Source organism: Lepidochelys olivacea (genome assembly GCF_965140295.1).
Source record: "Lepidochelys olivacea isolate rLepOli2 genome assembly, chromosome: 9".
NCBI classification, from domain to species: Eukaryota; Metazoa; Chordata; order Testudines; family Cheloniidae; genus Lepidochelys; species Lepidochelys olivacea.
Genome location: NC_140419.1, coordinates 96513736 through 96539649, shown reverse-complemented (window position 1 = coordinate 96539649; position 25914 = coordinate 96513736). Strand labels below are relative to the sequence as shown.

Here is a 25914-nt window from a genome sequence, read left to right as displayed (position 1 = left end):
TTAGAAAAACTCAGTGAGCTTAGAATTAAACTGGTTCAACAGAACAAGTCTAGCTCTGATAGATCATAACACATTGGAGCTAAAAGCTTGGGTATGGAATAGACTGCGTGAAACTTCCGGGACTTCACTAAAAAGTCAATATTTGTACCCCCATTACAATTCTTTCCCACAGAAAAGCCGAAGTAGCTGTTTGACTCCTATATCGCACTTCCTCTTTCCACAGGCAAGAGCAGTGCCAGTTGTCACTTAAGCTGAAAAAACGTCCACCTTCATCTCTGCCCCATCCCACCCCCCAAAATCAATTTTTTCCCCCCTTTACTTTTTTTCTGTTCGGCCTGTGTAGCTTGCAGATGGAAACAAACAGTTTATGAAGTCAGCAGCAGAGAACTCTGCTTCTCCAATTGTTCTGGAAGACAGAATCACAATCAAAAAAACCTGTCGCGATTTCACTAAGTTAACTGAAGGACGGGTGGGAGGCAGGGTGTGCAGGAGGGGTGATTTTCTAATATTAGCTGACACACCTGCTTCAAAAGTCAGGTTAGTCCTAGTACCACCATGCTTCACCCAACTACCATTCGAACTCTAGCATGAGAACGAGCCAACGTTCTCATGAACATCTGCAGTTAGAGGTGAATGTGTTCTGCTCATTGGAAGGTGGGGGTCCGTACTTCCAGATTACGTACAATAGTTTTAGCAATACAGATTGAAAGCAGGCATCATGCATCAGACAACACTGAAGCAGGAGGAGGGTAGGGAAGGTTATCAATGTTGAGGTCTTGTATCTTGCAAGTTATCAGAGCTAGGGATGAATGCACCATTCAGGAAGTGCCCTCAGTCCAGCTGTGCTATTTTGCCACTGGGCACAAACATAAGAACTGCAAGTTCTGAAATTTAGACTAGTGTCATTTTCAATCCCTGGCTCCTTTGACAGACTACGGTCTAGATTTATCCCTGGCTAGTTTGCTGAAGACATGCAGTCGTGTTGGATCCCAAAGCCCTCCCACATGGGAGCAGGCCCATTAAAAGACTAACCAAAAAAAAAAGAAAACACCACACACCATACCTATTCCTGAGTTCAAGGGCTATAGGATAAGATTCACAGTAAATATATCTAGGGGTATTAGTGCCATTTACTCGATTTGTGCTTAGCAAAAAAATGCTTCAATCCTATGGTATAATGGACCTTTAACTAAAATTAACAGGCTAGAGCCTCGCTTCATTGATCATAGCCGCTAAAAGGGCTCCTCAGGGATCTAGCTGTAAGTCTCCTTTGTGCTGCTGACTTAGCAAATGTCAAGATCTGGCCCACTGGGTTTTTGCACTTCACTAAATACAATTACACACCAATACACAACATAACTACATGTTCCTTCTTCTAACTTTACACTTTGAAATCTGGCTTTCTTCATGGACTTATAAACTAGAGTATTGTCTGGATTCTAATTTTTCCAAAAAAAAAAAATCAATTATTCGCAAGTTGACACCCCCTCCTCCCCACAACTGGAGGTGGTTAGGGGAAAGAGTACAAAAATCAATGGGATTCATGCCTGTAAATAGCTTTTAGCGCTGCATGGCACACGTCAAAAGGAAACAATGCTCAAATAATGAAATTTTTCTCTCTGCTGTGAAGATAATCCCTTAAAATCTTGAGACTCCATACTCTCGCTTTTCTCTCTTTAAAAAAAAAAAAAAATCAAAGGAACTGCATACATGTTTGCTATTGGAATACTGCCTTGTTGCCTTGCTTGCAACTGGGTTTCTCACCTTTTTTTTAGGGGTGAGAAAGGGAGAAGATCACTGAATCATTTGTTTTGGAAAAAAATAACAACATGAACTTTAAAAGCAAGTTTAAGAAACAAAACTGGTCAAATAGATGAACTTTCTGTGTCCTTTAAAACAACAAGTCCCTTTTCCAAGAGTCGTGCTGACATCATTAAAGAAGGGGAGGAAGAGAGAGGGGGGAAGGAAGAGTCCATGTCTACCAAATATAAGAAGGACAAAAATCAATAGAGAAATAACTTTAAAAGAATCAATGGAGTTTGACACAAGATTAGTGTTTTTAAAATAATTCTAGTATTCACTAAAGAAACAAAAAAACCCAAATGGATAGTCCCCAGTGGCACAATCTTGCAGACCTAACGAAGAAAAGTCAAATGGAGTTTACCAAGTCAGCCTGCAGGAACTGGTCCCTAGCACAAAGTCAGTTCTGGTTCTAATGCAGACATCAGAGGGACATAAAAGGCAGCAGACATTTAAATTGTTTGGAGCAGAAAAAAAAAAAGCCAACTGTAACCTTTAAATTATAAAGTACAGTATGACTCAAGTCTGTAACTATATACTGGGCAATCCCAAAACCACCTTAGTAACAAGCTAAATATACATTCACCCAACTAGCTTAACAATAGCTGATGCCAGTTGTCTGACATTGCATTTCAATTTTTCCAAGTCTTTTGAAATAGCTTGATAGATGTCAAGTAAAATAAAATCAACCAGAAGGAAGATAGGTGTCATCACATTGTGTTTGCAATAGACAAATGCTATATTAATAGAGTACTGCATGGTTTCCTCTTTATTCAATGGAAAGGCCAAGTGTTAAAATACACACTGTACTAAGTTATTTTTGTCCTACTTGAAAAGAAAAAAAAAAAATCTAGAAGCACGACAGTTATCTGTCCATTTTTAAAATAACCAAACAAACCCCAAACGAAAACCTTGTAAGTCACCAATCACAACAGATATGGTCTTGCCTTTATATTTTCACTCTCCAAACAATGGAGACCCAGAAAACATTGAAGCAGGTACTAATCTTTGTGCCTCGATATTATTCAGCACACAGGGCGAGAACTCATGTGTGCATTCACTCAGTGGGCATTAATAAGGAAGAGTATATACAAACCAGTGGTTTGGTGCAAAATGAGCTTCCAAGCTGCTTTCAGATTGCACCAGGTAGATCATAAAGTAGACTCAGAAGGAGGTATCATAATATGCCCATGTGTTACTAACAAATGCAATTCTAACACCATTTGCACATCTCTCCTAAACCCAGGTGGGACATTTTGTGCAAAATTAGAGAGCAGAACATAACATTTCATCCCCAACCTCTCAATAGAGGGGTTCAGAGAGAAGAGTCTCTTTAATACAAGGTACGTGATTTTAGACTACCACCCATAGTCCTATTAGATTAACAGTCTTGGTTATTAAAACTCCTACCGCACCGGCAATGGAACAGCTGAACACTGGGGCAATTTCTTCCTGCGAAGAGCATTTTAACTACTCAAGTATAGATTTCTGAGGTTTTAAATGTCAGGAAGCCACGACTGATGATGAAATACAATAAGGTTGAGGAACAGGAACAGAAATTTGCAAACTTTCCAGCTGATTAAATGACCATAGTGCAAGGATTAAAAGAACCAACTTACCTTGGATGAGACAATTCTATTATCACAGAATTTCTGCTCGATGTAAGCATCTGTTTCTGAAACTGGGCGGTGGCCAACAAACACGGTGCGTGTACCAACTCGTTTCTCTTCGCCAGCGCACTGTCAGAGACAATAAGGTAAAGGCAAGTTAAGTCCCTGGCTCTCAAGTTCACACATTTCCATGCATGTGTCCAGATAACGAGTTCCACATGATTCTGATGGCTCCCACACAGCCCTTCTAAACTTCCATTGTCCTGGGCTCTCTCATTACAGCGTTGAATGGAATGGATGCAGTGTAGGAGTGATTATATTCACGGTCTCCTATCTCACACAAGGGGTAATTATTACTTTTCCAAATACCAGAAGACCACATTTACACCTTTATCAGCCTTTCCTGGTCCACTGCGAATGCCTAAGATATGTATGAGACAAAGTGGGTGAGGTAATAATCTTTTATTGGACCAACTTCTGTTAGTGAAAGATACCAACTTTTGACCTTACAAAGAGCTCTTTCACCAACAGAAGTTGGTCCAATAAAAGATACTACTTCACCCACCTTGTCTGTCTATTCTGGAACCAACATGGCCACAACAACACTGCAAATAAGATAGGTAAAAAAGCAAAGTTTTCCTCTACATCTGAGCATTTCTATTAGTGGCTGGCATCTCTCAAGTGGAAATACTCCAATCTGCCTGAGTTGCCTTAAACTCCTACGAAGAAGAAACCTTTCCACTTTCTGCTTCAGGAGAGGGGCAATACAGTTCGAGGGCTTTGTCAGTCATTGCCCGGGGCTCCGTAATGGGAGCTATTTTGAGCTTCTGACCTCTGAACACCAACCTTGAAATCTCTTCTGATCTATGGCCAAGTCATTTCTAAACATTTTTGGATTTGTTGTTTCTTTTTTAATCTTCATATGTTCCGCTAAAACATCAGTGTGTGAATATTTAAGAAAAATTCTTCTTAGAGCTTGTCTACAGGAGCACTTCCGTTTACGGCAAGATTGGGTATAAATCTACTCTGAACACAAGGCACCTGTGTGGACTCTGCTGCCCTGCACTAAAAGTCCCCTAGTGCACTTTCATCTGCTCAGGGTAGAAGCATCTGCAGTGCGCCAAAAAGGCAGGTGTTAGCTGTATTATTAGAGTGTCAGGAAAAATTAATTATTTTTTTTTCTCGTTTAAGCATTCAGGTGCTCAAGAACATTTCAGCTGGGTGGTGAGCACAGGCAGAGAAACACAAAAGGGACTCTCTACCGTTTCAAAAGGAAAGGTTACATTACAGAGATTTTTAGGATGCAATGCTAATCTTAACTTAAAGTCTCAGCAGACAAAAAAATATTGTTTCCAGTCCTTGGAGGTGGAAACCATTGAGGCATGCTGTGGCAGGCACGGTGAATGATGGCAACACAATTCGGACAGTCCATCTGCTGGCCAGGAGGATCATACCCACGTCTATGAGCTAGGATATCAGGACACTGGAGGGCCAGTCCAACTGGTATTAACCATACCACCGAGTCTTGAGATTTTATCTCTAGTCTCAGCATATTTGGGGTTTATCTTGAAGTCACAGCTCCCGGTGTCATGTGATTAAAAAATGAAAGTGGAGATAAAAGTACATTTCTAGCCTCCACGTTTTCAAAGGACAGATTGAGAATGTGGAACTCTGGAAGCTGAAAATCCCAAAGGAAATTTTTTTTTTAATCCTTTTTTTTTTTTGGTTAATTTCAGGAGTTTAAAGCCCATTATGATTTTTGAGGCCTGACTCATCCTATTACAATATTGGGTGTTTCCACACTTCCTGTGTCAGGTCTCTCAGGTCCATCTCTCGCATCTCACATGTTTCCCCTCTAGTTGCACTTCTCTCCTTCTGTGCCATTCCAGTTGAAGTATGTTTTCCTTGACGGCTCTCTGTGCTATTCTCCTCTTTAAACACTGCATTTCCCAGACGAACCCGCCCGAATGTGGAAAATCCATTCTGCTCCCAGCCCCGGTTCAGGAAATCACTACTAAATAAGAGAACAGCTCAGGTAGTCATCTGGAAACACTCCCATGTAATCCCAGTTTCATGCAGATAGTTGTAGGATTCACGCAATCCCATAGTTACACTTTAAAGCACTACATCAATGTCATGAGGCTAAAATATGGCAGGCAGATTTCTTTTTTTAAACCAGAGTGAGATGCTACAAATGAATTTTAACCCACTGTCACACCTTAATTAAAGCCACTCGACCGGATAGCCTTCATAGTAAAGAGAACAACAGGACTGCAGGGTATTTATAAACATGTCAGCAATCCAGGTCAAACATGAAAAGAATTTCTCTCATAGTTAAAACAGACCTGTTACGCTCTCTCTCTCACACACACACACACATTTCTCCAACCAAAACCAAAGAAAACTCTGATGAAAAATATTTGGACCTGGAAGCACAAAAAGACCTCAAAATAATAAATTAAAAAAAACCCCACACATTTCCAGAAGGATATTAGTACTAATTGTTTGCACTGTAGTGGTTCTCCGAGTCTCCAGTGAGGATCAGGGCCCCACTGTGATAAGAACTATATAAACCCACAGGAAGGCACAATCTTTGCTCTCAAGATTTTACAGTCTCCTTTGCAGATATGCCCCACTTGTCTAGTGGTGAGAAAGGCATGAGGAGACAGCCAAACCAATTACCATTTCATATTCTGAAATATTTGTGCATAAATCAAAATCAAACACTTAAGAGTCCCACTGCCTTAAATTTGCTGCTGGAAGGAAAAGTCAGAGGGTTAGCTACAACTCAGTCACCAATTTCATGTACACACTTGGAAATTAATCCAGAATAAAGTCGGGTGTGAATTTAAAGTGCAATAACTATTCCAGAATAGCTCCCCCTGTGGATGCTCTTATTCCAGAATAGTTTCGCGTAATCCTCTTTGAAAGCATATTAAGCTAAACCAGCAAATGGCACTCTCATTCTACACGAGAGCTATTCTAGAATAGCTATTACAGAACAGTTATTGCAGTCAATTTCCAAGTATAGTGACAAATCTTGCATTATCTTTAATTTACTTAGTCTTTTCAGTTCTTGAGGGAATATGCAACTACATGCAAGTCTTTTTAATGCAACGAAGAACGAACTAAAGATAATATATGTAAAAGGCAAGGAACCTGAAAGCTCATTTAGTGAGAAGAGCAACACAACTTGGAATAGCTCTTATAAGTTAAATCCCAACCAGTTTTAAATGACCTTGACTCAATTAAATAGCAGGAAAAAGTGGCTTTTACAATTTTGCAATTAATATTTGACAGCTAAATCGATACATTACCATAATACAGATATATACTGGGTATTCGTTTGTATGATATGGAAGACACCAGTAACCTGTAGCCCTCAGAAATTCTCTACTTGAATGTGGAAAGCATTGGATGTGCAGTATACTGTTGGGCTGACACATTTGCAGTGGCTTCTGATTGGCAACCACACGCAAGCTTCCTGGATGATTACAAGTGACCATTTTAGAACAAACCACAACAATTTCTTAATTAGGTTCCCGTCCTTTCTAAATTCCATCTCGCATGCAAGATTTTCATTCATGGACTACACGGAGAAACTCACAATTGCGTGACCTTGAGAATTCTGTTCCCAGCAGTACTAAGCTTGTAGTTTATCTCCTGGGGTCTCCGAGTCTCTCTTTCTTGGTACTTAATGCTATGTACTAGGAAATTTTAAAACATGTTGAAAACCACACTGCTATGCTCAGAAAAGCAACATCATCATCATCTTCAAAGCCACTTTTCTAAAATAATCAGAGAGCAGGAAGTATCTGCAAGCTGTACACCAGGGCAGCTCCAACTGAAACCAAGACAGGATGACTAGTTTTCTACTCCCAACAGCCTGACACGACTGAAAGGAAGGAGCATCTTTGCCCAGAGACTGATGTACCTACCAGACTCTAAACCCAGGGGTGGGCAAACTACAGCCCGGGGGCCGCATCCAGTCCTTCAGACATTTTAATCGGCCCTTGAGCTCCAGCTAGGGAGTGGGGTCCAGGGCTTGCCTCGTTCTGCACATGCCAGGGCTCCGTGCAGCTCCCAGAAGCAGTGACATGTCCCCCACTCCACCTCCTATGCATAGGGGCAGCCGGGGGCTCCGCACATTGCCCCCGCAGCTCCCACTGGCCAGCAACTGCGGCCAATGGGAGCTGCAAGGGCAGCACCTGCAGACGGGGCAGCACACAGAGCCACCTGGCCGTGCCTCCGCATAGGAGTCGGAGAAAGGACATGCCACTGCTTCTGGGGGCAGCTTGAGGTAAGCGCCATCCGGAGCCTGTACCCCCTGAGACTCTCCTGCACCACAACTCCCTGCCCCAGCCCAGAGCACCCTCCTGCACCCCCAAACCCCTCCATCCCCAGCCCTACCCCAGAACCCGCACCCCCAGCCAAAGCGCTCACCCCCTCCCGCACCCATCCCCCAATTTCATGAGCATTCACGGCCCACCATACAATTTCCATACCCAGATGTGGCCCTCGAGCCAAAAAGTTCGCCCTCCCCGTTCTAAACAGTAGGGATTTGCCTGATTCTGCAGAATGCTTTCCTGACGCTGTCAGAGTTTCATTTTGAATGCACCTGTATTCCTCCTCCGTGATCCCTCAAGGACCCTCATTTAAGGTTTCCGGCTCTCAGTCATCACCTCTTGTGGGTGGAGACTTGTGTCCCTCTTCCTCCAGCCTGGAATTTTAAAGCTACAGAGTTCACTGCCTTACACTGCGATCCCCCAGCAAGGCAGTCTGTCTAAAGGCACGTCTCCCTCTAAGGGCTGTGAGCACAGTACTGCCGGCAGTTAAAAGTTGCCACACGGCTGCTCCTAAGCAAGCACCTTAATTCTTAAGGCAAAAGCGTTCCAGAGAAAACAGACTAAAACCAATAAAAGCTAACCAGACATCACCCATCAGTCTTAAGGGGCCCTGGTAGGCCAAAGTCTTTCCAACCCTTCCACAAGGGATGGGGCCCTTGAACAGCAGGTCCTGCCAGTTTGCTGCATCAGAAAGAAGGCCCTGAGTCAGTTTAAACCCAGCTTTTTTACATCAAAAGCCCTTCCGTTGTTGTTTGTTTTTCCCAGAAACCAACCACTCTGAACCAGTCTATGCAAGTTCCCTCAGAGGGTGGTATCTCTCTAGAGGTGTTTTACCACTAAGTCCGTGGTTCTCAACCAGGGGTACATGTACCCCTATACTCCAGGGGGTACGCAGAGGTCTTCCAGGGGGTACATCAACTCATCTAGATATTTGCCTAGTTTTACAACAGGCTACATAAAAAGACACTAGCGAAGTCCGCACAAACTAAAATGTCATACAATGACGTTTATACTGCTCGATAGACTATACACTGAAATGTAAGTACAATATTTATATGCCAATTGATTGATTTTATAATTATATGGTAAAAATGAGAAAGTCAGCAATTTTTCAGTAATAAGTGTGTGCGACACTTTTGTATTTTTACGTCTGATTTTTAAGCAAGTACTTTTTAAGTGAGGTAAAACTTGGGGGTACGCAGGACAAATCAGACTCTTGAAAGGGGTACAGTCGTCTGGAAAGGCTGAGAACCACTGTCCTAAGTGATTCACTTTAATCACCTCCCACTGTTTTAGTTCTTGAAACAGTTGTGATAACCACCCCGCCCCTATGGAGTAGGCCACAATCATATATAAAATACCTGGCTCACAGGGATAGATGCACTTAATACAATATATTTCCCCAAAGATACTGCATTTGCTTGCAGTATCTGTCACAGGTCTAGACCACTTTAAAACAGAAAATTAAGGGTATTCACATATGTAGCCTGTATAGAAAGGGTCTTCTCAGATTTTGCTGAATTTTCCAGACTCAAGGCTTGGATTTTAAATTAATACAGAAACGTTTCCAACTTTTGCTTGAAGGAATTAACAGCCAGAAAGGCAAATATAGCACTCAGATACCATACAAACTCCTCTTACTCTTTTTAATCCTTAGTTTAGGTTGTTTGCTTTGAAACTCAACCCAACAGTGCGATACGTTGAGCATGCGCCGAATGGCTGGCAAACACGCTCTCTGCTGCTGCACCGGTACATAGCTAACACACTCTGGCTTCATGGCCTAACATTCCACTCAGCTCAAAAGCCCCTGCTGCAGGAAACGCTTCTCAAACCACACACAAATTCCAGACGCAGAAAAGGCACTTGGAAAACTCACGCTAGATTAGCGGTGTCCAGCATTAGCTAGGATCTGAGGAAAGCTTGCAGCATCAATGGCTATTAGCCAAGATGGTCAGGGATGCAACCCCGTGCTCTGGGTGCCTCCAAGCTCCGTGTCATTTAGTCCAGATGCCGGGACTGGATGACATGTGATGATGGCTCACTCGACAGATTGCCCTGTTCTGTTCATTCCCTTGGAAGCATCTGGTACTGGCCACTGTCGGAAGACAGGATACTAGGCTAGATGGACCGTTGGTCTGATTGTGTATGGCCGTTCTTATTTAACGTAAAAGCCAAAGCCATGCACACTGAGCAGCGCGGATGAAGTATGTCTCAGAGACCAGCGATCCCTCTCATGCTCACCCCACTTACTCCCCACCTCCGAAACCACACATGGGGTCAGGGTAAGGCCAGGACGTCAGAGAGCTGCTCTGGGAGTCTCCTGCTCAGCTCCTCAAGTTGCCCCTCCCCATGCTAGCAGAGGGGGAGATTTTGCCCTACCTATGAAAACTTACTTGTAACTGGATCCACGGGAGTTCGAAAAGGTGGGTTTTCACACGGGCAGATGTGCCCACACACCTCTGCTGGAATGCAGCTTAAATGATCAAGATGAACTAACAATACAGGCTGCCTTTCTGTGAAGAAAAGAGCTGAGTGAAACGGGCTCCAAAAAATACCAAGAGCAGCACACACGCCCCAAGCCTGGCTTCCGAGCCTAGAGAGCAGTTACAGAACGATCAATATAGCGCCTTCATTTTTGCAAAAGCCAACAACTGCAGCCAGTATCTCTACGGTTACGTAGTACATTCCATCCTCAAGCAGGTCACCAGCTATCCACGTGCAATGCAGCACTGTCACCTCTAGCAAGAGCTGTGGCTGTCAGACCTCTCTGGACTGCAGAGCATGAGAATGAGAGAGAAGCCAGGAAGTGAAGATTACTGCACTGAAACTAGAGAAGAAAGCAAGGCCACAGACAAGTCTGTTGTACTGACGAGGCAACAGCAAGCACCACAAACCTGAGATCCTGGAGTGAGAGGCAGAGCCATTCACACAATGCCTTCTAAAACTGAAGAAGAATGCTGGACACTAGGAAGCAAGTCCCACAGTCTCTTTAAAGGCTCCAAGAGGGAGCAGACTGGAGCCAAATATGGTTTGCTATCATCTCTTTAGTTCAAGAGAGAGGAAATGAAAGCTTCCTGCACTGCCAGAAATGCACTCAGGGAACTCTAACCAGGATGTTGCAAACTTCCCCAATCAGAAAAAGAAACAATGAAAAAAAAGGAAAAATCCCACTAACAATTTTATGAAACATACGAGGTTCACTCCATAAGCATAGCCCTTCCTTGTTTGAAGAAGGAATAACGTACGAAGCACACAATTCTCTAGTTATAACAAAGACCATGTCTACCAGTTAGACAGGTCTGCCTCTTCTTCACCAGTCTGCATTAGTGTCAGTATTGAGTTTTTCAATTCTGCTTTGATTTTTCCTCCTCAATTTTTTCAATTGCAACAGCTAGTATAAGCATAAACCCCCTGACTAACCTGCTGCACCCCAGAGATCTGGGCAGAGAATGCCACAAGGAGAATGCCATAAAGCTCTGCCATTATGTGGTCCAACCAGCCTTCTCTTCCCAGCCTGGCTTGTCCTGCTTTGCCCACTTTCTGGTGATCTTCTGCACTAAAAACCTCACTCTATCCCACGAAATTCCAAGGCACCTGACAATATAGTATGTCAACACCAATAAAGACACGCACAGAGTGTAAAAGAATAAATGGACACAAATCTGACAACAGGAATCATAACATTCAAAAGCCAGTAGGAGAACATTTCAATCTCCCTGGTCACTCAATAACAGACCTAAAAGTGGCAATTCTTCAACAAAAAACCTTTAAAAACAGACTCCAATGTGAAACTGCAGAACTGTAATTAATTTGCAAACTGGACACCATCAGATTAGGCCTGAATAAAGACTGGGAGTGGCTGGGTCATTACAAAAGCTAAACCTAATTTCCCCAATACTAATTTCCCCCCACTGTTACTCATACCTTCTTGTCAACTGTCTGAAATAGGCCACTCTCGTTACCATTCAAAAGTCATTTTTCCTCTCTTGGTATCCTGCTGTCAATTGAATTGTCTCGTTAGACTAACCTCACGCTTGGTAAGGCAATTCACATATTTTCATGTATTTATACCTGCTCCTACATTTTTCCACTCCATGCATCTGATGAAGTGGGTTCTAGCCCACGAAAGCTTATGCCCAAATAAATTTGTTAGTCTCTAAGGTGCCACAAGGACTCCTCGTTGTTTTTACAAACAGTTGGGCAACCCACTGCAAATTATTCTGATTTTCCAGTTAACATGTAAGCGAATGCACATACAAAATCTTCTATGTAACTAACAAAAGTTATTTGTTCATTTTGCTGTGTAAATGAAAGCTGCTATTTTGACAATGGCACTAAATACTTCATTATTTTACAAACCATATTAACAGGTTACTGACTAATTGGTTGTGAAGGCTTAAGGAGACCTTAACTACAGTGTTCTCAGCAATTTAAAAGCAGAGGCTGCTGTTTTTGTGTGTAATATACACATTAATATGTGTATATTAGCAGAGAGAGAGCGAGAGAGAGGATTTAGGGATTTTTCTACTGTATTTAATCAAGATTTAGATTTTGCTATAAAAACCAAAAAGAAAATACATTGCTTATCTATGAGTCAAGCGTCAGTCTCATTGTCTGGTGGATCTACCTGTTTTTTCCATGTATGAAAGGCTAGTAATCAGCATGGGAGTTACTATAAGAAATGTCACAGCTTCCCATGGCACAAGGCTCCTCCACAGAGGAGATGAATCACACAATTAGATTTTTCCACTGGCTGCATTATCACTCTCCTCTGTAAGTGGCTGGGTGTTTGCAGGAGAGGTCAGGGAACAGGACCTCCTGAATATTTTTCAGATTTATCTTGCACAGGTAAGCAGTGGCAGATCAAATGTATTTTTATCTAAAGAGCATGGAAGCCCGGATTGTGGGGGGGAGGGGGAGAGATGAGTCTGGGGGTGGTCACTTCATCATTCCCGCAAAAAGCTTAGGGTAGAAGATTATGCTGTCTGTTAACATGATATTGCATGCATTCTCTCCCTGCCTGCTGGAAACACCTGCCCAACAGGGAGTGCATGCAGAGGTCCTGTTAATGCTTGGACGCCAGGAGGATCGGAAGACACTGGCTGTGCAGATGTACTGGCCCTCCGTACAAGGGTTCCAGCAATCTGTGGATGCCCCGAGATCCATGGAACCTCACCACTGACCAAGGGGAAAGGGCGTCTTGGCAAGTGAGGAAGATCAAGCACCCTACCTGCTTCACTTGAGGATGACCCCCACTCCAAGGGATCCCTCTTGAGATGTTTCAGGGCCACCACCAGCACTCACTCCACATTCAATTAGTCTCTACTGTGACTTATGCTGCTACCTGTAGACCTTCCAACAAAGCTGCACTCACAGTTGAGCTGCTGGGGATCAGGACCACCCCAACCCAGAGCTGCAGGGCTCCACATAAAGCCGATGCTCAGTGGGTTTTGAGGGTATTAGAGGTTTTTAAATCAGGTTCTGATAAAGCAAAAGCTCTTTCACAAGTGTTGTGCAAACGGGGCTGGAGGATTAGGAGTTATTAGGCCAACATACATGTACAACGTGGGAGGTCTCAAATTACCCCAGCCTCCTCCTTTGGCTATTACAATGCCATTTGGACAGCTTCAGCCTCTGTACAAGGGGTTGGAAATAGATTGCATAAGCTTATGATACCTATGCTGACTTGCAGTATATTATTCAGACACTAGATGTTGCCACTTGCTGTAGCACATATGCCAGAGAGGGTACTGCTCCTGGTCAACAAGGGAGACAGAACTGGAGCTCAAGCTATGTAAATTTTCAAACAATTGTAGATATAGTTGTAACTGTTTTCTACAAATCAAACACCTCCTATTAAAGAGGAGTTGTGATTCCATAGATCAAGACACAGTTAGAGTGGCTTTGTGGACTCCCCATGTCCCCAAAGCCACCTCCGTTGAGGAGAAATCTTGCAGGAAACTTTGAGCTCAAGCCTACAGACTTTTATTCACTCACAGGGTTTCCTCCAGATAGGGACAAGCTGGTCCTATAATAATGAGGTAACAGAAGGACCAGAAATATGTGAAAATGAGATGGGAGTGAAGACAGAAAAAGGAAGAGAAACTGGGAAAGAAAAGCAGTCACTTAAGTCTCACTCTCACAATGTAGGACATTCCCCTCACCTCAACAGACCAACAGCCCTTATGGTGCACAAGACCAAGAAATGCAGGAACAGGTCAGACAGAAAACAAAAGCTTAGAATCTATTTCAGCTGTGTTCCCAAACAATTATCCTGTCTTCTAAGCTTATTTTAAAAAGCCTATCAATCCATCTGGAGGTCTTATTCTATGCTCACAGACACACTAATCAACTTTCAAACTTGAAGTTCAAACTACATTTAGAGTTCAAAGGGCTCCTTTTAAAAACATCAGCCTAGAAACAAATACCAACTGTATTTTAAGTATTCACTCTCCATTTGATATTTTAAAAGACACGAGTGTGCTGAAGCTGTTCCACTAAGAGTCTTTATGTTAGTCTGCCCTTCAAAATCCACCCTGTGAAAGGCAAAAAGAAAAGGAGGACTTGTGGCATCTGAGAGACTAACAAATGTGTTAGTGTGGCACCTGAGAGACTAACACATTTGTTAGTCTCTCAGATGCCACAAGTCCTCCTTTTCTTTTTGCGGATACAGACTAACATGGCTGCTCCTCTGAAACCTGTGAAAGGCACATTTTCAAAGCCATGCACAGAAGTCAGATGCACAACTCGCATAACTCAACAATATGATCTTTTTGCCTAACCCCCCTCACTGCTTTGAGTGTGTATTACTTAGCTGTATACATTACAACAACACCAGAGCACTATTGCTACAATGTATCACCGTTTCCATCATGTACAAATCAAGATAAGCATTTAAACAGCTCTCTCCCCCTTTCCTAAACTTCTCTTTTAAAATATTTTTGTGGATTATTGCTGTGTTTCAAGTGCCCGCTTTTGCAATAAATTACAGCTCGGGCATAAAGCAACTGGAGGTAATGGACTTACTATACAAAGTAACCAGTTTTGAGTTCCAAACCCTCATCTCCTTTGGTAAGCCTATGAGAGGACATCAGCAGAGCAAAATGTCAGGGCTTATGGTTTTCTTCAAATCATTTAAGGGTTGTGGGGTTTCTTTCCCTGCATAAGACAAAGGATCAAGTATGGTTGCTGATAACACGTATAACAAATGGAAAATTAGCAATTCCTATGTCAGCCAATGGAGGCACTGAACCAGGACTCAGGTTCAATCCCTCGTTCACTGGGGGGCAGAGTGGGACTGGGTCAGGTGGTGCTCCCTCCCCACCCTCCAGGGGTCTTGCCCAGGCCCGTCACAGACACACACACAAAGTTTGGGGACCAGTGTTACTCTAACAGAAACAACAAGTGGCGGCTTTCCTGAGGCTCCAAGCAACAGAAAGAACCACGTGGGGAATATATTTGAAACAACTAAACTAATCAAAACAACTTCTAAATTCACCACAGCTGTCTCTTCACTCCACAAGGTAATCACAAACAGCTGTCCTAGAAAAGGATCTAATGGGGGGGAGGGGGGAACAAAAAAACCCCAGACATTTTAGAAAGTGAAATATGCTAAAAACTGAAGATACTTACAGAGCACACAACAATACAAAGCTTTTCCCCAACCGAAGGGAGTTGCAACCTACCCTAAATATATCCAAAAGGTATAGGAAATATTAAGTCAAGTTATTCAGCTTCGAATTTCTGAAGTAACAGAACAGTTTTAGGCCTTGTCTACACTCCAGGGGAAATTCTATCTAAGCCACGCAATTTGAGTTACGTGAATAGCGTAACTCAAATAGACGTAGCTTAGATCTACCTACCGCGGGGTCCACACTACGCGACATCAACAGGAGATGCTCTCCCGTCGACTTCCCTTACTTTTCTCGATGAGGTGGAACACAGGAGTTGACGGGAGAGCGATCTGTAATCGATTTAGCAGGTCTACTGCCGATGCATCGATCCCCTGGTAAGTGCAGACAAGCCCTTAGTCTAATTACCCTTGTATTGTTGCATTTACCAACTGATGCAGAAGGGGGAAAAAAACTTTTAAAAATCAACAATTAAAGAACACGCACGCACACACATGCACACGCCCCCCTAACCTCCTTGGCAATTTTCAAAAGTCAGCTCATCTACAGCAAACTAAGTATCGGGGGGTAGCTGTGTTAGTCTGTATCCACAAGAACACCGCGAGTCCGGTGGCACCTTAAAGACTTAACAGGTTTATTGATTTATTTATGCCCAAATAAATCTGTTCATCTTTAAGGTGCCACCGGACTCCTAGTTACAGCAAACATGGCTCTCTGTCTGAGTCTGTTTTATTGCCACATTTTATCACCCCATTTTTATCATACTGCTTGTAGCAGGTTTTTACGTGACTGTTTGCAGGCAGTTACTGTTCACAGAAGTGGCATTTTAATTAATACCTGACTGCAACACTTCTACAAAACGTTTAGTAATTAAGTAACTAAACAGACTATTCTTACCCACATGGACCATAATGTCAGCCATAGTTCCTGATTTATAGAGAATTCCATAGCTTTTAAACCAATTTAGCTTTGACATCAAACAGGCATTTGATAAAATGTGAAAATCCAGGGAAGCAAAATACTGGTTTTAAATTATTAAAAAAAACCCTAGCAAAATCAAAAGGAAAACAACCTCTGCACAAAAGCTGAGCAAAGATCAGTGTGGTATGACGCAAAGCGCATTCAACTAAACCAAATGCTTTCCAGGAGGAGGGATCATTTAAGTAGGGACAAGCTGGAAAGTTTTTCACTTTCACTGGAGGGTATGGGGTGCTTTGATAGCAGATTCTAATTGAAAGGTTGAAGTCCAATGCTTTAGCAGAGCAAAGCTGGAGTTTTAAACAAATATCCTTTCACCTGTATTCAGGCTCATGCTCTTCATATAATTTTAGCCCGAAAAATATAGCCAAGGTTGCAACAATTGTAACACCAAATGCAAACAGCATTATATAGAATCAACTTCTTTTAACACAGGTGGGGGGGGGGGAACCAATCAGAATTAGTTATGCGGTTATCATCATACGCCACCATAATAAACAGATAAATAAAATATAGCAGGGAAAATATATTTCTTACCCAGAGTGAGGATAACAAGGACTTTTTTATATGGCTTTTATTGTGAAATATATCTCAATAACATTGTGCTAGCAAAACTTATGAGCCTGTTTGCAATCTCCTTCAAACCACCTTAAACTGATGTTACTCCACAGATTTTGAGAGAGTCATTCTTGATTCCAACAGGCCTTATCACCCTCAAGGTATAAAAACTTCAAAAGTCTGACTGTTCCAGGCTTATTTGGAAGGGATGTCCATTTCTGCTAGTGCATGAAACTTAATACAGCTGAACTGTAAACAGCCATTTACAGGCCGCCCATCCAGGGCGATCAGGCAGGGAGTTCAATTGTGGCCAAGAAAACAGCTTGCAATAAGTGCTGCATGGTTCAGACTTCACCTGGAGCAAGTTTCATGTCACCTCCTCCGCCCACTGTCCAGTCCTAACTAACCTCTAGCCTGTGCTTCTGATGTGATCTATTTTCCTTGCTACGGATTCTTGACCCGAACTTTGGGAGCAGCAGACAGGCCAGTGAGCCAGGGCAGGTGATCCCAGGGGCTGGGAAGGGTTCTGGCCAGGGAATCCAAGAAGGCATGAGCGAGGGAAATCTTACTGGCTGCAACAGGTGAGCGAGAGGTCTCAGGGAAGGGAATGTGCCCCAAGATCATGGGGAGGAGAGGAACACTGGGTTTGATCTTTTTGAGGGGGGCTCAAGAAGAAGGCTGATCTACTGGGGGTAGGAAGGAAAGGATCAGTGATTCTCTTCAGGGCTGGGGGGACTGGCCTGAGAAACAGGGAAAACTAACCAACCAAAAAGCTGTAGTTTTTGCCAACAGGTTTTTAGTGCCGTTAATGAACCCTCAGTGCTTTGAGGGTGTTTAGAAACACACACACACCAAGGGGCTTAAAACACTCAGCCAACTTCATCCCTGGTGCAACTCCATTAGTGTCACTGGCGTAAAAGCCAGGAATGAATTTGGCCCATCCATTATCCTCATGCTCTTCCCTCCCCACCCCACCACTATCCCTTGTTTTCACAGGATGGACCCTTTCCCCAAGTGTTCTCCAAAGTGAGACATTACTGTCACACCACCTCAGCTGCCTGGATGGCTGGGCAAGTCTTTAGTCCTTGGACTGTCTGCATAGCCTCTCCCTCTCCTGTAGAGGCAACAAGGCACACCGGTAAACAAGGCACTGAGCCTGCAAACAGAGGAGATACGTGCAGATTTGCAGACTTGGAATAACATGCAATTGGTTAACTAAAACAACAACCTGGGTACAAGGAAATGGGAACAGAGTGTTGGTGCAATAAGTCAGGCAACATAACAAATATCCAGTGCTTTTCATCAGCAGATTTCAACACACTTTCCAAAGGAGGGCCCCATTGTACATCTGGAGAATCTGAGGCACAGAAAGGTGAAGCAACTTGCCCAAGGTCATCCAGCAGGCCAGTGGCAGAGCCAGAAATAGAATCAGGGCTCCCGAGTCCCAGTCCAATGCTCTATCCACTAGGCCACGCTGCCTCAAATAAATGCTTTAAGGAAGGGCTGTTCTTCCTTTCAGAAACGAGGACTTTTACACGGGGAAAAAATAGTTTTAAAGGCCTGAGATTACAGGAAAAGTCGACTTGGAAAACAAAACTACTTAAAGGGAGGGGCAGGGATAAAACAAACTACAAAATTGGAACAAAGAACTTGACTGAGCACAACCCTTCTCGTTGCCAAGAAGGATCAGCTGCTCGCCAGGCTCTAGAAGGGGAGATGAACCCACTGAGAGCAAAAAGAAAAGGAGTACTTGTGGCACCTTCGAGACTAACCAATTTATTTGAGCATGAGCTTTCGTGAGCTACAGCTCACTTAGTCGGATGCATACAGTGGAAACTGCAGCAGACTTTATATATACACAGAGAATATGAAACAATACCTCCTCCCACCCCACTGTCCTGCTGGTAATAGCTTATCTAAAGTGATCATCAGGTTGGGCCATTTCCTGCACAAATCCAGGTTCTCTCACTCCCTCACCCCCCTCCCAAAAACCACACACACAAACTCACTATCCTGCTGGTAATAGCTCATCCAAAGTGACCATTCTCCCTACAATGTGCATGAAAATCAAGGTGGGCCATTTCCAGCACAAATCCAGGTTTTCTCCTATCTCCCCCACCCCCATACACACACAAACTCACTCTCCTGCTGGTAATAGCTCATCCAAACTGACCACTCTCCAAGTTTAAATCCAAGTTAAACCAGAACATCTGGGGGGGGGGGGGGGGGTAGGAAAAAACAAGAGGAAATAGGCTACCTTGTATAATGACTTAGCCACTCCCAGTCTCTATTTAAGCCAAAATTAATAGTATCCAATTTGCAAAGAGCAGTTTGCATTCTGATCAACAGCGAGCGCGCAAATGATGAGCCAAGCCTTACGCTTTGGAGACTTCACAGTGACCTGGAGGGAGACCGTGTTTCCTCTTCTTGAGGGTTTGGCTCGGCCATCTGATGGCCCTCCTGATACGTGCAGTTGAAGTGGAAGTGATCCATGCCATGTGCCTGGAAATAGTCTCTCAATCACAAACAAAGCGCTTTGATTCAAGCTGCTGCAAAGACAACTAGACTCGCAAAAGGAAACTACGGCTAACGGCCCTCAGGTCTCCCAATGGGAGGAAGGGTCACTGGGGCACAGTCTTACTGTAACCCCAAAGGATCCCAAAGTGCTTTAGAACTCCAGGCTCACACAGGGCTTAAGAACGCCACACACCAGCATGCCCTGGAAAGGGATGGGGAGAGAGAGAGAGGAGGAAGAGGAAGTGGAGTACAGAGATCTTCCTTCCTCCCTCCAGTTCAGAGACAACAGGGGTAGAACAGAGGTGGAAATGATTCTAGCTCTTTCCCCCAACCCCACCTCAGCAACTAAGCATCTTTGGAGAGTACAAGAAGAGAGACGTCTCAGCCAGCACATAGATGGGGGCAGCTCAGGGTAAAAGAAAATGCTCCTCTCCTCTGCAAGATGGAGGGATAGTGCCCTGGGAGAGATCCCAGCATCCTTCGCACTTACCAGCGGCTGTGGACGGTGGGGAGGATGGGCTCCTTTCCCTTGTAAGGACCTTCACTGGTGAAGCCTCCACCAACACCACCTTCCTCTTCACTACTATGGCCCCAGAACAATAATTTCAGAGATGACCCGTCTTTAAATGCTGCCCCGGTGAAGTCCCACAACCGGGGAGGAGAGTGAAAAGGGTTTTCCCTGACACGATGTACCAAGTGGGATCAGAGCACAAACCTGTGACCTGAGAGGATCTCTGGATTTGTACTTGTCAATGGTGCGGCCAGGGAAGATGAGCACGTGCCCTCCAAAGCCTGCAATACCCAGGAGCAAAGACCTAGGAATAACACAACCTGGGTATCGACACAGCTCAGGACAACGATGGTCAGTCTCCCTCTGTAGAACCATTGTTTACGGTTCGATTTAGAACTCCAGCGTTAGGCAAGATTAGAACCACCCCATCTCACAGCATATAATGCATGGGACTGTGCAGAAACTCCAGACTGACATTCAGTCTCTAAGCACTCATGATTATATCCAATACTGGGAGCTCAGCACGTTGTTAAAAGTTACCAGAAACTCATGTGATTGCACACGCTCTTCTCCAAAACACTTACCAAAAGCAAACCATCAGGGCTCCATGGGTGGTGGAGACAGGAAGCTGCCCCTTTAACCCGAGTTTTCTGCCACTAAATGACATTTAGGGCAGGATTCACTTCCGCTCCGTACGATTAGAGCGAATTGCAGCTTCACGGCGTAGTAGGGAGACCAAGGCATGGAGCCGTCACTGAAGAGAGCAGCACAGAACTTCCACCCTGTGCAAATGCTCTCAAAGCCAAAGGGGGTGAAGCCGAAGCTCCCTGCAGATTCCAAAAACTACACTTGAGGCAGACACTCCCCAAAGCCCAACTCTAGGTATTTTTAACTCCTTCCACGCAAGACATTTGGAGCTCCTGAACAGCCCAGCAATACAAGAGCAGGAAGCGCTGCGAGTGTACTTCTCTGTTTTAGACAACAGAACAGAGGAGTCTAAAGAGAGCGACAGTGGGAAACTGCTCTTCACCAACAACCCTGCCACCACTGCCCACAACTGCAGTGTCAGGACAGCTGTGTGTTGCAAAAGCCCATCGCATCCGTTACCACAAAACCAGCCACAGTCCCCAGAGCAGACACTGGGATGTTCTTCATTAATTCCTGCTGTTACATGGAAAACGCTGCTCATGCTGACATAGATGCCATGGCGTTTTGAATGAACACACTTGGACTCTTTCGCCTGTCCTGCTGGCTGGCTTGCTTGCGAAACCCAACACTTACATCACAGTCCAAGTAGCATTTTATTTTATTTTTGGCAGCACAAACTAAAAAGTTTGACCGCTGTGTTGACAGTATATGAAGCTCGGTGTCACATGACAACTTGAGAGACAAGAACTGAAGCTGGGTTTTAAAGAGATCCTGAAGGATGTACAGAAGTCATGAAGAAAATCTAATGTGGTCTCTTCCCTTTTCAAAAATCCAACCCCCTTCATGCTCAGCTCACATCTCCCACTGCAGCCATTTGCAGGCTCCCTCGGAAATCCAATAAGCATTTCCAAGAAAATCCAGTGACTTGATCCAACAAAAATGAATGCAAAGTGGCTTGGGGGGGGAAAAAAGTTCCAAGTTTGCAATTATCTAATTTGTCTCATCTGGAATGGCAATAATCTGCTGGGTTTTCAGTCCCTTCCCAGTTCTTTGAGAGCCTAGAGTTCTTGAACTATAAAAATACAAAATCTAAACATTCTGCATGGGATTCTGGTCAGTTTTTACTCAAATCTCTTCCATCGACAGCCATCCTCTGCTCCTGTCTGATTTCTCTACATTTGAACCAACAGGAATCTAATCTACCTGCATTGCCCAGGACACGGTTTGAAACCAACTTTGTTTCATCACCTGGAGCAGTTTTCTCCATATCCCATCGCCTGGAAAGTAGCCATACTTCAACCAAAAAAAACCTCCAAAAACACTTCTACCACCCAGAGGCAAGGTTGTGACCTGTCACAGTCAGCTGGTAAAGAGAGACTTGATTTTCAGAGCCTCTGACAACCTGCAGTAGAAGCACTTTCCTCAGTAATCTGTTTCCTGATCAAAGGGCTTGATCCCAAGGCCACTGAGTCAATGAAAACAATGAGGAGTCCAATGGCACCTTAAAGACTAACAGATTTATTTGGGCATAAGCTTTTGTGGGTAAAAAAACCCACTTCTTCAGATGCAGGGAGTGAAAATTACAGATGGAGACATTATACATGAAGAAAAGGGAGTTACCTTACAAGTGGAGAACCAGTGTTGATAGGTCCAATTTAATCAGGGTGGATGTGGTCCACTACCAATAACTGATGAGGAGGTGTCAATACCAAGAGAGGGAAAATTGCTTTTGTAATGAGCCAGCTACTCCCAGTCCCTATTCAAGCCCAAATTAATGGTGTTAAAATTTGCAAATGAATTTTAGTTCTGCAGTGTCTCTTGGAAGTCTGTTTTTGAAGTTTTTTTTGCTGAAGGATGGCTACTTTTAAATCGGTTATATAATGTCCAGGGAAATTGAATTGTTCTCCTACTGGCTTTTGTATGTTACCATTCCTGATGTCCAATTTGTGTCCATTTATTCTTTTACGTAGAGATTGTCCGGTTTGGCCAATGTACATGGAAGAGGGGCACTGCTGGCACATGAGGGCATACATAACGTTAGTAGATGTGCAGGTGACTGAGTCCCTGATGGTGTGGCTCATGGAGTTGGGTCCTCCAATGGTGTCACTAGAGTAGATATGGGGACAGAGTAGGCAACAAGGTTTGTTACAGGGATTGGTTCCTGGGTTAGTGTTTCTGTGATGTGGTGTGTAGTTGCTGGTGAGTATTTGCTTCAGGTTGGGGGGCTGTCTGTAAGCGAGGACTGGCCTGCCTCCCAAGGTCTGTGAGAGTGAGGGATCGTTTTCCAGGATAGGCTGTAGATCGCTGATGATGGCCAGTGGTGTTGTGTTATTTTCCTTGTTGGGCCTGTCCTGTAATAGGTGACTTCTGGGTACCCGTCTCACTCTGTTAATCTGTTTCCTCACTTCCTCAGGTGGGTATTGTAGTTTTAAGAATGCTTGATAAAGATCTTGCTGGTGTTTGTCTCTGTCTGAGGGACTAGAGCAAATGCGGTTGTATCTTAGAGCTTGGCTGTAGACAATGGATCATGTGATGTGGTCTGGATGAAAGCTGGTGGCATGGTAGGGAAGTATAGTGGTCAGTAGGTTTCTAATATAGGGTGGTGTTTATGTGACCATCACTTATTTCCACTGTAGTGTCCAGGAAGTGGATCTCCTGTGTGGACTGGTCCAGGCTGAGGCTGATGGTGGGGTGGAAATTGTTGAAATCCAGGTGGAATTCTTCAAGGGTCTCCTTCCCATGGGTCCATATGAAGAAGATGTCATCAATGTAGAGCAAGCAGAGGAGGGGCGCTAGGGGATGAGAGCTGAGGAAGTGTTGTTCTAAGTCAGCCATAAAAATGTTTGCATATTGTGGGGCCATGCGGGTACCCATAGCAGTGCCTCTGTCTTGCAGGTATAAGTTGTCCCCAAATCTGAAATGGTTGTGGGTGAGGACAAAGTCACAAAGCTCAGACACCAGGTGTGCTGTGGCCTCATCAGGGATACTGTTCCTGACAGCTTGTAGTCCATCCTCATGTGGAATATTGGTGTAGAGTTTCTACATCTACGGTGTACATAAGTTACGTTTTGTTTTTTTATTACAGCTTCAAATCAGCTGCCTTCTGGGAAAGAGAAGAGATAGCTGGCTTCAAAAGTTCGCTATTTTATTATCTTATTTCATTAGCATTTTCAGTCTGTGAAAAGGAGGCCCGAGTCTGACCTCACGGCTGTTCTCCAACAGCGCCAATCCCATGGCTTCAGTGGACTCACGCCCAATTTACACCCATGTAAGTGCAAGCAGAATCAGGTCAAGCCCTGCTATATTTAGTTCCAAGTTTCAGTTTACTGCAAAAACACCACACACAAAAGAGACGCTTTTCACCCTTGGGCTGTGAGACTGGGAAAGTCCCCGTGCAAGCGCAAATTGGGATGAATGAACTGAGAAATGAGCATGATTATGGTACTACACTTCAATAGTTGCAGTAACACATGGCTCACTTCATTAACCAAAGCAGGCTAGGGTGATCTAGGGAATCAGCACTTAAGCAATTAATTTCTTGCTTGAAAAAAAAAAACAAAAAAATACATCCCAGAAAACATGGACTTGTTAGTTAAAGTCATTCTAGTTCACCAACCACAACATTTCTACCCCTTCAGCCCCAAACACGGACTCTTTTTTCATAATTTTCCACAGCCAAAGTCGGCACTTATCGGAGACCACGTATTTTGTGCCTGCCTACCCCAGCCCCGAATTTGTCATAGTCCATTTATTTCCCCTGTTAAGCAACCAAAGTTTCTTATCTATTAGCTGCTATGCAAAGCATTTTATTTTACACAGCTGGTCTCAACCTTCAAGGCAGTTTCAGTACAAAGCCCAGTGAAAAGAGCAGAAGGGGAAACCCAGCCTGTTACAAGATACCAGCCACCCCTCTCTCCATTTCCACCCCCACACACGCACACACCTCCCAGGAACCCTCACTGCTCAGTCAGTCCGAAATTACAGCATTCTAAGATAGCTATGTCTATTTACACGTACATATGTGAAAACCAGTTTTCAGAGGTGCTGAGCCCCCAAAACTCTAGCTGCAGGCCACACAAGTTGTCTGTGCTCAGTATCGGCCCTGGGTATCTCAAAAGTTGGGAACCCCAAATTAAGACGTATTTGAAAAGGTCGGCCTAAGTCACTTTGATAGATTGGTCCATCAGCCCTCACAGACACAGTGCCGATCCCAACACATCATTCATGTTGTTCTAGCCAGTCCTTCAGCCACCTGGTGGCCAGGCTGTCAGTGGCAGTTGGCCTAAGTAACTTGCTGAAATTCATGCAATAAGCCTGTGGAAGCCTAGGGAAATTATCCAAGTCTCCCAGCTCTCTTCCACTGGCTCATTACTTCTATACATTGAGGATCCAGAAAGTCCTCTGTACGTACAGCAAGAGCTATTTTATAGGAGTCGATTTAGAGATGCTTGGTGCAGGTTTATGGCAACAGCAGTAGCTGTCTGTGGAGGCCAGTATTTGTATTACTGGCCCAAAACGTGGCTATGACTAACTTTGCTCACGCTGGGTTTAACTTCACTTGTGTACGTCATGGAATCTCCTCCGCCACGATACATAGCTTCATGTCTGGGACGCTGGTGCAAGACAGACTCCCTAAACCTAGTGGCAGATGTTCTCCCATCCCCTCAACGATCCTACTATTCCCAGGACGCAGGGCTTTTCTTCTCAAAAACAGGTCTCCTAGTTCCTTCTGAAGATTTATTTTATCTCTTTTTTTAGATAGTGTGGGGAAGTGTCTAGGTTTCAGGGGACACCTCAATTCTTCACATCTGTCAGGTGGACATGACCTCTTTCAGTTCAGACAGGAAGCCTTCAGCTTCCAGTGACAGAGCAAACATCCACCAGTCATCCCATTTCCCCGGCAATAATTTAAGGCAGTGGTTTTCCTGGCAATAATTTAAGGCAGTGGTTTTCCTACCTCTTCCTTCTGTGAGCCTCAGAGAGAGAGTTACTCTCATCCATCAATCGCCTTCCCCAGTTGGTTCTCAACGGGTTTCACTGGGGTTCTCATGCAGTGACCTACCGAAGTGTCCTGAATCTATGCCACAAATATATTAGTGATCAGCAATTGTATCAGGGCAATATCACACTGTAAGTAGCTCAGTCAGAAGAGAGGAATTTTGCACTCTACCTCCCGTTGTTTATCCTCAGGAAATCCTTTTGGCTCCGGTTCCTATCAGGCTGGCTAAGGCAGCTGTAAGCCATGCCCAAGAGAAGACACATGACCTCATCTGCCTCACCAGAAACTGACAAAGCCACCAAACTGAAGAAAAGCA

At 44.1% G+C, this 25914-nt stretch overlaps 1 protein-coding gene across 8 annotated transcripts in view; it reads right to left on the bottom strand.

Moving 5' to 3' along the window:
- Nucleotides 1-25914, bottom strand: part of ATP11C (ATPase phospholipid transporting 11C (ATP11C blood group)) — a 120668-nt gene that overhangs the window by 70690 nt on the left and 24064 nt on the right. For 6 of the 8 annotated variants that reach the window (XM_084640301.1, XM_084640294.1, XM_084640298.1 and 3 more), the window contains exon 2: nucleotides 3420-3539. In XM_084640301.1, the coding sequence (XP_084496427.1) occupies nucleotides 3420-3539 (120 nt within the window). Of the gene's footprint in view, nucleotides 1-3419; nucleotides 3540-10650; nucleotides 10738-16284; nucleotides 16306-25914 lie in introns of those variants that run through there. The other 2 variants (XM_084640299.1, XM_084640300.1) reach the window with 2 other exon arrangements.